Here is a 13,471-nt window from a genome sequence, read left to right on the forward strand (position 1 = left end):
GGCCGCCATTGTCAAGAGGATACTGGACTCGTTCTCAGCTTTCACTGGCCTCACAATTAACTTCCAAAAGAGCTCCTTTGTTCCCATTTGCGTCGATCCGACGGTCTGCCAACAGATTGAACAAGTGTTACAATGTCAGTCTTCTGCCTTCCCTTGCACCTATCTGGGATTACCCTTATCTGCACACAAGATTACCCATGGACTGCTAATGTCGGTTATTCACAAGGTCGACAAACGCTTGTCAGGCTGGTTGGCCACTTTCCTATCCTGGGGGGGACGGCTCACTCTGATTAATGCCGTTCTAGCGACGATACCCAGCTACTTCATGGGCTGCTTACTCTGGCCAAAACAGTCTATACAGCAGCTTGAGCAAATCATAATGGGCTTCCTATGGCAAGGGAAGAACCAGACAAAGGGGGGGCAATGTCTTGTGGCATGGGACTATGTGATTATGCCGCAGCAAAACGGAGGTTTGGAAGTACAGGATCTCGCAGCACACAACAGGGTAGTGATATGCAAAGCAATGACGAAGATACTACAGTCCAGCAACATGTCGTGCTACCAGTGGTTTGCATCAACATATTGTCGTACAGAACTGCCACTTATAGTACATAATGCAGATACTGCCATTTGGCGATGCTTCAAATCTTCTCTGCAGTTAGTTATCCGGTCAACCAAGTGTGAGCTCGGGGATGGCAAGACGGTATCCTTCTGGTTTGACCATTGGATGGAAATTGGTCGACTCTCTCAGTCCTTTCCGACCCTTTTTACGTTCTCCAAAGCCAGGTACTGCACTGTTGCTTCACAGTACGACAACGGCCATTGGTTGATACAATTGCATCCCAACCTGTCCTACACCGCGTCGCGGGAGTTGGGCACACTGATGGATCTCCTGGTTACCATCTCACCAACCCCTAGTACATCGGACGTTAGGAAGCCAATGACGCTGGATAACAAGCTATCAACAGCCTATTTTTATAGACTACTCACCTTCAGAGGCATAGATTGCCCCTCGGCTCCTTATATCTGGGATCGAATTATACCCAAACGACACCGGGTCTTTCTATGGTTGGCCATCAGGGACAGGCAGAATACTAGGGATAACATGGTGATGCAACAGTAGATATAGACATAGCTTACACCACTAGCCCCTGTCTCTGTCTCCTCTTCCGCCTTCCCTCCTTTTTTTGATTTCCTCTTCAAGCTTGGCGATGGCCTGCTGCACACTCTGTGCAGCGCTTACATCGCCTTCATGTAAAACGACTCCGGTCTATCGAGCTACGGCCTGTTTTGAATGCATAAGGTAGAACAAGATCTACCTTTTCTTTTAAAAAAAAATAAAGTTACACTTGCAACAAAGATTTTCCATCACAATAGAAGCGGTTCGTCATTTTCAGATTCGCATTACTACATGGTGTCATTAGATAAAGCATGAGCATTACTACTTGTTCGCACAAGAAAAAGCAAATGTGGTTGAGTTGCACTAGCTAGATTTTTTATTTTTTATTTTTGGCAGGAGCACTAGCTAGATTAAGAGTGGGAGCGATCTCGCACGGAGCACATACAAATTCACGCCATTGGTTTGACCATCACATGACACAAAAATTAACAAGCATGGGAGAAGAAACGCGGTAGTCAAAAAGCGATAAGTACCACTCGCAACAAGCAAAACTACGAATGAAAGATCAGCACAAATTGATGCGTCTTCAGAACATCATCTAGTCCAAAAGATGCTCAGATAGCACGGCGGCGACATTGCTTATAACAGTCTCATAGAGAAAATAAGGTAGCCTTCGATTCGTGCTGAATGGAAGGGGGAAATCACAGTGGCGCGGTGGTGAGCAGTCACCAGAAATGGAAGCATATGAGCTGACTTCGAACAAAATCTCGGAACGTAGTCACCGCCCTGAATCATAGCAATGATAGAATCATCAGCTAGGGATTCACATTTGCGCAATTTTGTGAGCAAATGAGCTGAGCTGCTGGTAAAATACTTAACCGAAAGATAAAAGATTGTATATTCAGATGAACTGAGAAATAGTGACAACTACGAACTTTATCGGAAAAAAAAGTGACAACTATGAACAGCGAGACTGCGTCAAATGGGATATTCGGTAAAACTTCCAAATCCCCGGACAAAATAGGTACATAGCGTGGGAGCTGAAAACATCTACTGACTGCATGCAATGAACTACAAAGTGCTTAACAAGTAGCAGGATGATGAAGAACACGTAAATAATCATATGAACACCAATAGTATCCCTTAGTTAGAGATTTCTTTGGCCGTCTAACTGTCAATTTGAGAAAAACAACTCGAAAGAACAAGCAGTATCCTTGTCAACCAAAAAGATCGCCTAGTGGAAGGGGAAAATTGGTTGTGCCACTACATAACTTAAGAATAAATATGACCCAACCCACCGCCAAAAAAAGTCGAAGAAAGAGAAGAAAAGAAAATTAAGGTAAGTTTAAAATGAGGCGGTTCATGGTTATTTTCAGCTATTTTAACCTCAAGTCTGTTCTGGGCCAGATTGCATAACAAATATTAGCAATATTTGTTTCCTTCATTCTATCAGATAAGGACCATGACAAAAAAAAAAGAGGAATCACCATGAAAATTACAAGTGAAAAGATTTGTTTTCTTTAAACAAACTAAGATCCAGTGAATTCCTAGAAATTTTTGTATAAAATCTAACTTCAACTTCAATTCAATTTGGCAATCACCCTTGGAATTCTGAAATCTATGACAACTTAAAACAAGAACAGGTGGAATGTGCGCTGAAACTCAATGCAATCCAAGTAAAAGTTGCAAAGGTAAACAAATGAACATTATGTTGGCATTGGCGTGAACTTTACTTCCCGCGTGCTAAATAATCTGTGCTATGGAAGTCGCTTAAAGGGATCATAATTGAAGGGATATAGTGCCATGATGCCATCAAACTTCATCCGTGAAGTGCTTTCAAGTTAATGTAAAGATGAATCGCTAATTACCGGCAAGCTTTGGGAAGCAATCAGAACAGGATGATCAAAGCATGTTATTAGCTCTTCTACCACCAGAATATATTATCTCTAACCAACAAGAAGTAAGGAAGACAATGTGGTAAGATAAGAACTGCTAAAACAAACTTCCATTTTGGAACAGTGACTTTTCATTCCTTGCCGCGGGGGAAGAAATCCTTAGAACATTACAGATCCTATCACTAATGGATACGCTTATGCTTCCAACGCTATTAGCCTAGTAAAGCTGGTGCATTTATACACATGCAACAAACTAGTTAAACCTTAAACGCAAACACATATGAAAATGAATACGAGCTGGTAAGCATTTTATCAAGCAATATCACTGGGGAAAAATGACATGAAGAGGGAAGGACGATCTTACAAATGGCCGAAATTCGTCAAGCCATTACGCTTCAGCCAGGAAGGCAGGCGGCCATGCCAGGGAGTAGGCGAAGATGGGGTCCCCGTACTCCTTGCCATCTTCCATCGCCAGGCGCTCCAGCTTGCAAGTCTTGAGATCGAACGAGTAGCGCCCATAGCCCAGCATCTGGATGAACAGCTTCCCTGTGCGGCCGGCGTCCATGTCGATGAGCATGATGCTCGCCGACCTGGCCCTCCTGTCCCTGGGCACGCCCGGCAGTGCGTCGTACAACTTGCTAAGGTTCATCTCCCTCTCAAGACGCCACCCATTGTCGCTCCACCTGGTCTCCCCACGCACCCAGAGCTGCATCATCTGGTTCTCCACGGTCGCGATGCAGAGCTGCCCGTCCTCCGGCATCTCCCCGACGCGGTACTTGCTGAAGTGGTCCGACAGTGCGGCCGGCGCCAGCATGTAAGAGAAGTGCAGTGTGGAAGGGTCCAGCACGAGCACGCGGCCGGACTTGCAGATGTGCCAATAGAGCTTCCCGGCGGCGTGCACGCAGCGTCGCTCGAAGCACCAGGGCTCGAATTCGACCTCGACGTCCACGGCCCGCGGGAGCGCGCGCCAGCGGCACTGGCCCTCGTCGACGGACGCGACCCAGGCGCGCGGGTGCCCGTCGTCGATGGCGAAGCAGACGACCTCGAAGCAGAGCTTGCTGGGGTGCGCGCGGGAGAGAAGCGCGGAGCCGATGTAGAACCTGGAGGGGCGCCAGAGGCGGTCATCGGGCACCGTAGAGCGCGGCGGCGGACGGAGGAGCGCGCGGCGGCGGGTGGCCGGGTCGAGGACGAGGAAGCGCGGGAGGATCCCCCCGCGGAGCGCCGCGGTCGGCTCGAGGAGCAGGAGGCCCTGGAGAGAGTCGTAGAGCTTGTAGCGGGAGGCGCCCGGGGCGAAGTCGAGGGAGCTGAGCGGAGAGGAGGAGCCGAGGGGGACGAAGACGGCGTCTTGGAGGGGCTGGTGCTTCTGCTTGAAGGGCGGCGGGAGGCAGGTTTTGACGGGGTGGTGGAAGTAGCCGAGGAGGGGAGGGGCGCGGGGGAGGCAGCGGGAGGCGACGCGGCGCCAGGAGTGGCAGGCGAGGGCGGCGCGGAGGAGGTCGACGAGGGAGAGGCGGCGGAGGACGTTGCGGAGCACGTCCCCGGTGAGGACGTCGGCAGCCTTCGTCTCCGTCGGCGGTGGCGGCAGAACCGAGGTCGGCGGGCTAGAGGAAGATGGGGTTTTGGGTTTGGGTTTGGGCTTAGGCTTGGGCTTGCGTCCGCCTCTCTTCTTCCCAGTCTTCGGCGCCATTGGCGGTGGCGGTGGCGGTGGTGTACTTGTGGTGGAGCGGTCTGGCAGAGGAGGGTTCTGGAGAGGGAGCAGATCGGAGTACCCGAAAGCAGCGGAAAAGGCACGATCTGCTCCGGGGAAGGAGGAAATGGGGAGATGGAAGGGGTGGGCAGATTTGAACATTTTAGAATTGGTTTTCGAAATGCAATTGTATTTTCGACGTTTACATACGTACTAGCTTATTTTACACGCTTATCTTTCTTTTTCTTTTCAAAAACAGAAAGAACGCAACCAAATACTCTCTCGCCGTTTATAATAAGAATGTAAATGTATGATGTATTTTTACTGGTGAAGACAAAGCATTTGACTAATAATTACTGCATGTGGATTTAGGTGATTCAGCCATGAGTAAGTATTTTTTTTTCACTCTCTCACATACGAACATGATAACATCAATTTCCTACCACGTCGAGCGCACGGTGCTTAAGTGTCTGGAGTGTGATTCTCCGCGGCGCTTTGCCGCATACCTTCTGCATTGGTGATTTTTGGGCTACTAAGGTTGTCCCTTCTGTGTCTGCTCTCTGCCGCCCTTATCTCTGTGCTATTTGAGGGTCCGGAAGAGCCGCAACGACATGGTCTTTCAATCTCAGCAACTGATGCCTGATGTCATCCCTAGAAACATCGCCGCGGATGTCCTTCGTGGTGTTGGCGCTGCTCACGCTTCGTTTGTAGAACTATCCTAAGGCATGGGTCAAGACTTCCCGGTGTAACCCTAATTTTGTTTGTGCTTTCCTTATTTGCAACCCCTCCCTTCATAAACACCCTTGTAGCAGATCCTATTAGCCTTATAAGCAGATTAATTAAAAATATGTTTCGTTGGGCGAATACCCCTCCCTCCGCCTTATTTTTCAAAAAGTGTCACATGAACCGATGAGCCAATACAGATAAGTAAACTGTTGCTAAAATTCTAGCTCAATGAATTCAAAATACGTCTTATATTACAAAATGGGTGGACAATATTTATAGCTCAAATTTTGTACTCCCCCCGTCCCATAGTATAAGAACGTTTTTGACACTAGTGTAGTGCCAAAAACGTTCTTATATTATGGGACAGAGGGAGTACATATTTTTATATGTATATGCACCCATTTTGACTTTTTCTCAACGAAAAATCTACATATCAAACTTTTGATCCCTACACTCATTGGATGTTGGATTAAAGGAGGGGAGATGAGCAATGGGAGGTGGGAGAAAGAGAAGGGGAATGAGAAGGAAGAAGAAGATGGGGAAGGGTGTGCGGAGGGGGGTGGGTGAACTCGACCCCGATGAGGCGACCACTATAATTTTATGTGTAATAAGCACACACACACACCCCGGTCTTAGCAGTGGGCTATGTTGATACGCTGGGGTGGCAGAACTTACGTCGTGCGGCATTGATCACATTCAAGAAAGGTAATGGCAGTTTGAACAGAAGTTGTTGCCACCGGGACGAAGTGGGTTGAGGCATTTATGCAATCACATCCTCGTATTCAGGTTTATTCAACAATTACATCAATAAAACGTAAGTTACATGACACAAAAATGATAGCACTAGAAAATACTTATGAATATAAATCCATGGTATTAGCTTTGGGTCACATAGTCCGAATATAATTAGTCTCATTATCGGCCAATCTTAGAGATTGAAATGATTGGTGCCACAGTTGAATAAACTTATGAAACAAAACTGTTCAGTTCCATACATTTCAAGACTGACATGTGATTCCATTGTACCACTTGGAAGTTTTAACAATGCCATGATAAATATATGCTGCTGCGTAATTGACTTGTAAATGGCAGTACTTAGATTGAGTTGAATTGGTCTACAAATACAGGCCAGGGTAGCTACCAAGAAGCTACCCAAATAATAGATTATATAACCCAACAGAATCAAATACGCAGTTCACGTAAAATTTTGTTAGGTGACATACAAAGTGTCCCGGAGATTATTGTTGGTGCTGTAGTCAGGGCTCGAGCTGCATCTGTAGTGCCAATTACCAAGTCCAAGGTTATTGCTGCAGCAACTTGACGAGATCGTGCACAGAGTTTGTGTAAAGATCTGGATGGATGGTATTTGAGGCATCCTGAAGTTCTGGTAAGGTAGTCACACCTGCAAATGCAACGCAGGTCCAAGGCATTTGAGCACTTTCAGTAAACACGAGTACGAGATTGTTCAACACATATGAGAAAGGGCAAAAGTTCCTCGCCTGACAGAACAAGGAGGGTCTTGCAACCAGTATTCTGGCCAAATAGTATGTCTGTGTCTAGTCTGTCACCAACCATGCACATTCTCGACGTTTCCAAATTGAAGCTGTAACAGTACAAACAGCGAGGATTTACAGATAAGTTCTAAACAGAAAATTCAGATAAATCTATATCTATATCTATACTACTACATAGTGTACCAGTTTTGAAATTTTGAATCTCATGACTAGGAAGCAACCTGAACCATTGATAGAGTCCATCCAATGGTTGGAAATGCTAGGATTCGCTCCTACAGTTCTACCTACAGTACCAGCGAAGCTACTGTTGTTCTCTGGAACCATCCACAGATGTCAATGCTGGAGAAATCCACATGCTTGCTGCTGTTGTCGTCCATCCGTGCACGTAGCTGGCTGTCTCAGCCGCCTTGGCAGATGGTCCATAAGCATCGGTAGCGTGCATACTAATCGCGTCATCGCAGAGGGATTTGAGACGGAGTTTTGAGCTGGTTGTTGTGCAATGCACCAATCGGTGGGACGAGGGAAGTCAATGCGTGCATTTGCACGTACATGTATACTAGTACAAAACAGTGTAACTGTTATCCCATCGTCACACTGCTGTATGAGCGTTGCGCGCCAACGAAATGTTTAGCAAGACGAGGGTGTGCACGAAGGAAAGTTTGTACAGGAAATTAGATATTTTTTTCGTTTGAGATGTGCACTTCATGTTCAGTACAAATGTAATGTTGATGATACTTTCAAGAAATCTAGAAGATGCATAGTGCTAGATACATCCATCTGAGGGACAAGCTTTTTCGGACGGAGGGAGTACTTCAGAACATTATGAAGCTGGCTATATATGCAACCATGCAAGAAACTGTGTTCAATTGAAGAGTTCAGGAGCTCCTGCACTACTAAGAAATGAAGAGTTGTGATTATCTACACCACTCACCCACTCCCTCCCTCTCTCTGGAGAAACAAATCAAATGTAAGCTAAATGAGAGTTTTTCAGAACAATCCGCCCAAACATATCTTAGGCAATGTTTGGAGCTAATGCAATTCGTCGGTTGGGAATTTTACGTAACTGAGAGATTAACCTGAACTCTTATGTATAGTGTTTGTGGGAAACCAAAGTGTGTTGGTATATAGTATCTAAGACTTAACAAAACTTCCGTAGATATTAAATACTATTGTTCAAAAACAACAAATACTTATTAGTATGTGTTTATGCATTTGATTTTCTACAAACATAAGGTTTGCATATGAGTTCATGTCAATAAAATTTCCAATCGAAGGACTGCATGAGCTCCAAATAACAGTGCCTCGGAACATATGTTTGGGCGATTTGTTGTGAGAAAACCTCATTTAGTCTGCATGGATTTATTTCTCTAGATGCATCAGTATTACCTACTTATTTACTGCCATTGTACATAAGAATAATCCTATAGATGATTTCATGATATCCCTATTTAGTACATGTTTTAGTAACAAGCAAATCATACATTTCTTATGTGTGCAGTTTGCAGACCTTTTCAATAGGAAGTCCATCAAAAAGCTTGAAGGTTTTCCAACAACAATGGGTTCTTTCTGCACCGAGCAACTTACTGCAGCAACCATAGTTCCAGCTCCTGAAACTCGACGCAATCAGAAAATGAACCAATACAATAGAAGCTCCTAAAATAATTTTTTTGACATTTATGGATAGAAAAACCTGGCCATTCTTGGGCGGATGTCATATGTCCAGTAGGATCACGGTTGGTCGCGATGAAAAGGCAGCCTGGATTCTCACGAATACACAAGCTTGCATACCTGCGAGAACACCATTATGTTTGACCCTTGCAGAAAACCACAAAAAGTTCAAAGGACGAGGTTGTATTATGGAAGAAAGAATGCAGCACTCCAACTTTAAATGTAGTCACAAGGTTACATTTTACCAACAATAATGGAAAACTGGGGCTGTGAGATGGCATGCACCAAGTTATCAAATAGAAAACATGTTTGGTTAGAGTATGCTATGATTATAACTTCTGAAGAATAATATCTAAAATATGCTCTTGATAAACTTGCAAACAGCTACTTGAAGTTCGGCAGCAAAAAAGACCTTGCAATCAGCACGGAAAATAACAATTGTACAACTATACTAATACGATTCTTCTGGTTGCAAGCAACAAATAAGATTAAACAAGATAAGAGACCTTACTGCATTTTGTAATAGTTGAAGTACTGATCAAGTCCAACAACGACAGCTCCAACCTGGAAGGGAGATTCATTTATCTTAGACCATGGTGGTTTAATATTTCAACAAAAGGTGGTTGGAAATTAAATTTGATAAACAGGTTTGGCATTACACTTTTGTCGTGGTCAAAGTAGAAGTTTGCCTCCAACATTATGTTTTTCTTGCCATCCTCCTACAGAAAACAACATTAGTTTTGGAAGGCAAAACAAAGGTAATATATCTCCTTAAGGTGAACTGATATTTTCAAGCCTTTAGAAAGTCTCCCTTATTGATGGATAGAAATAATTCAAAATATTGCAATAAAATTGTCTTGATTGGCTCTATGGTTTGGAATACTCGTCTTGCTATTGCTTGGAATGTTTTTCCAACTGTATCTGTTGTAAACTCGACTATGTGTGCCTATTTTATTTCAGATATAGGTGACTCGTCCAAAATGACTGTTGCCCTCGATATTGAAAACCATAGTAAATGGCATGCTGCACCCAGAAGTGGCCAATCATACAGCAAATGTCCCATGCAACGAGGAACTTTGCTCCTACTGACTTTTTCACAATAAATTTATTTCCGAAAAAAACAGAGAATTATGATTCATCAATGTGGGAAACATTCACACATGATCAATGGTCCAATTGTATAGATGAACCATTAGAACTATCAATCTTAGCACTCCAATAATATATTTGTTCATCTTTAGTTTAGTAAAGCTGCTGCCTTGTGACCATGAGGTCACGGGTTCAAGTCCTGGAAACAGCCTCTTACAGAAATGTAGGGAAAGGCTGCGTACAATAGACCCAAAGTGGTCGGACCCTTCCCCAGACCCTGCGCAAGCGGGAGCTACATGCACTGGGGCTGCCATCTTTAGTTTAGTAAAGAAGTTCAAGAAAACACGAGTGAGAAGCTTCATTTATTTTTTGAATAATAACTAGCATAACTTGGATGTATCAAGAAAAACAGGACATCATTTTATTTTATTTTAAAAAACAGAAAAACAGGACATCATTTTTTTAATTGTTTGGGTTGCTCACCACATGTATCACATGGTGAAAAACAGGACATCATGGTGAAACTAGAGGACCCGAACCAAAAACTTGCAAATGGAATAGAATAGATAACAGATGGTCAGAGAACATGTAATTAGGGGGAGACCAAGCATGCATACATACCGGACCACCAAAACATTCAAAGCCAGCTAACTTGAGCTCGTCCAAAATGCCATCCTCACCAACAACATAAACCTTCAAGATGAAGTTTCAGCAGTAATCAGTATTTTAATAGTGGAAAATTAAGGCATGAAATTCGTTAAATGCCATTTTGCGGCAAATAATACAATAGATAGCAGATTAAGCAAAATGACAAATGCCCAAAAATCGGGAGCATTGGTATCAGAACAGAAACATAAAATAACACATGGAAATAGTGCAAGGAACTAGAAGTGCAACCAGAATACTGGATAGAGTTGAACTAGCAACTGAATTTGGTCAAGCTTCTTAAATCGTGTGCCAAGGGAAATGATGTTCCTGTTGACATCTTTCTGTAAAGCTCATAAACCACAGATTATAGGAAACAAGCAAACAGAACAGGTTGGATCCCATCTTTAACTGCACAGAGCAACGAATACCAGTTCTTTATTATATAAGATAAAGAGATATTTTTACTAGTTAAGCCAGATGTAGTCAAGAGCTAGAAACAGTCCTGCAAACAGTAAAGGGAAACTCGATCTCTTAAAAATGTAGGATAGCAAATGGCTAGACGTAAACTGGAATTTTTCATGTAACCATTGGTAATACGCATCATATTGTTTGGTATAAAGGAAGAACAATCAGCTCAGGTAAGTGCTTTTTGGTTTGTCCCCTAGTTCAGTATAACTTTCTCAATCTTATTGTAAAGTGCTTCAGACTGTTGTTGTGTTGTTAAGTTTCTAATAGACCCGCATACATCACTGTTTCGAATGATCCAATTTATGGTTCTGTTGAAGTGTTTCATAATAATATTTTTATCATGACACAGTAACTAATCATACAGCAACATAGCATTTTAAGAAGCTCGTACAGTCAAACTTCTTGAGCTGACTGCTATAAAGACTATTTAGATTGGTAAGGTCAAATGATATCATTAAATTAGTCCACAATATTTTCTTAATACATTCTTTCTTATATTCATGTAAAAAGAAACTAAGGGCCAAAGTCGCAAGTTGGAGACTACGTCTATGTCCAAAACGTCCATTCTTAAACAGAGGGGGTATCAGTCATAGTAAGAGCACATTCCAAGTCATGTATATAATGCAAAAATTACTAAGAGAAAATCAACCTATGCAGAAATATTTCATGATACCTTCTTTTCTGGAGAAAAATTATTTAACTTCAAGAACATGGCTGCTGCAAATGATGACGTGAAGATCTCTTCCTACAAACAAGATAACGAATCAATAAAATACAGAAAACAATAATCACAGAAATATGGTTGTACTGAAAAACGAAAACTACCTCGGGAACTTCAAGGCCAAGTGTTTTGAATTTCTTTGAATACTGCCTTCTCGACTTCCTAGAATTGTTTGTTACAAAAACTAATTTCTTGCCCTGCACCAAGTGAAACCAAATAAAAGCATCATTACAGAATCTTCACATAATGGTGCATTTATGAACCAACCAAAATACAGCGATGGACTTCGAAAACTGGAAATTATTCAAAAGAGCATATCAATGCCCTAACAGTGGAAGAGAAGGTTATCGGCACTTGTTTGGTCAAGATGGATGCTATGATATTCCTCAATCAGCAGTCTATCATGTTGGAAGAACAAAGAGAGAAACCAGAACGATGGTAAAGCAACACCATGTTGAATATACATGAGTAATTCATTTCTACTAGTCACAGACCTAGGAGGTTACTGATATTTGAGACGTAATAGGGAAGCTCAGTCATTAGCTACTATAACAAATTTTGCAGCCTTGTCAGATTAATGATTAAGTATGATTGTGCGGTACAAACATACAGATCTTTTGCATCTTATGAAGAATCCAAATATTAGCCATTTCATTCCCTAGCCATGACACGGAAATTATCTTCAATCTGACTTGTGTACTACTCAGAAACTAAATATGTGATACTGCAGAGAAAGCAAATGCAAAGTTTACTTCCTCGTCTTTAGACTGTCAATCCAGCTAAGTAAAAATGCTTAACAAGATTTCTGTAAGCATGGCCAGCTCCTGTGAAGTGCAGGAACACAGACAAAGCGCCCCTCGGCAATTGACCATCTCTCTGGTAATTTCTAAATACCCCCTAGGATCAACTAAATGCAACCAAATCACAGCGGAGACTACAATACATTATGATCTAATACAATTTAAGCTAAAACTTTCCCTAAAAAATAAGCTAAAACTAGAAAAAAAAACTTCTCGGGAGAAGATTGATGCGGTGTGATCCGAGTGGCTACTAACACTGACTATACCAAAGAAGATGCACAGCTTTCACTACAGTTTTACCAACTAAGGAGGGGATGAGAGGGCTGGGGGCGCAAATCGTTCGCCATTTCGTGATTAGAGCGGTGCGGCATACCAATTTTCGCAGCAACTCCAGCGTCTCGGGGACCCCTTGGATGAGCTCGTCCCCTTTCCAAATTACCCCTGAAGAAACAAAAAATAAATAGATAATTCAAAGGAGCAGGGATAGGAATCCACTGGCGGGAGCAAAAGAAAAGGGGGCGATGAACACGAGACCATCGCAATCGAAGAGGAAGGCGTCGACGGAGCCGACGAGGGATCGGGAAGCGTCGGCGGTGAGGAGACCTTCGGCCATGGCTTTTCTTCTTCGCGGCGGCTCCTGCTGCTTTTGCGCTCCGGCTATGTGAGAATTATTCGGTGCATCCTCGACGAGAAAACGTGCGGCGAACGTGGCAGTAGGTAAGAGCATCTCTTCTCTAAAAAAAAAGTAAGAGCATCTCCTCAAAAAAGTACTAAGAGCATCTCCAGCAATACCACGTGACACATGTGGTAAGCAATACAAACAAATTTTAAAAAAATACATGTGATGTATGATGGGCAGCTGCCAAAAACCCCCTTTTTTTAGGCATTTGTAAGAAAAAAAATTACTCCAACACTTAAGGTATGATCTATGTTGGCATATGGATATAGATGCCCTGTGAAAAAAGTAGTTTGGCACATTTACATTGACTAGCAAGATGACCGTGCGTTACACGGAATATGAAGATGCATTTGTATGAGTAATTTATCTTGTGGGAGAAAAGGATGAACGAGGAAAGTTCGTATCCGCAAATGTGGAGAGGAGTGCGGGTAAATTGTCATAATTTCCTTCATATTCATT

At 43.0% G+C, this 13,471-nt stretch overlaps 2 protein-coding genes across 2 annotated transcripts; both read right to left on the reverse strand.

Moving 5' to 3' along the window:
- Window positions 1-1,562: 1,562 nt before the first annotated feature.
- On the reverse strand, window positions 1,563-4,699 carry LOC125509050 (uncharacterized). Its single transcript, XM_048673924.2, has 2 exons — window positions 3,380-4,699; window positions 1,563-1,906 (listed from the first exon to the last, which is right to left on the reverse strand). The coding sequence occupies exon 1, from the start codon at window positions 4,697-4,699 to the stop codon at window positions 3,404-3,406; it is 1,296 nt and encodes a 431-aa protein (XP_048529881.1). The 3' UTR covers window positions 1,563-1,906; window positions 3,380-3,403.
- A 1,667-nt stretch (window positions 4,700-6,366) lies between these two features.
- Window positions 6,367-13,060, reverse strand: LOC125509051 (phosphoglycolate phosphatase 2). The gene is made up of 11 exons (XM_048673925.2): window positions 12,868-13,060; window positions 12,707-12,774; window positions 11,638-11,730; window positions 11,486-11,557; window positions 10,318-10,389; window positions 9,267-9,326; window positions 9,119-9,171; window positions 8,630-8,727; window positions 8,447-8,546; window positions 6,925-7,028; window positions 6,367-6,827 (listed from the first exon to the last, which is right to left on the reverse strand). Exons 1-11 carry the CDS (start codon window positions 13,058-13,060, stop codon window positions 6,727-6,729), a joined length of 1,014 nt encoding a protein of 337 aa, XP_048529882.2. The 3' UTR covers window positions 6,367-6,726.
- Between the last annotated feature and the right edge of the window lie 411 nt (window positions 13,061-13,471).

Source organism: Triticum urartu, chromosome 5A (assembly GCF_056163025.1).
Source record: "Triticum urartu cultivar PI428250 chromosome 5A, HENAU_Tu73, whole genome shotgun sequence".
NCBI lineage: Eukaryota > Viridiplantae > Streptophyta > Magnoliopsida > Poales > Poaceae > Triticum > Triticum urartu.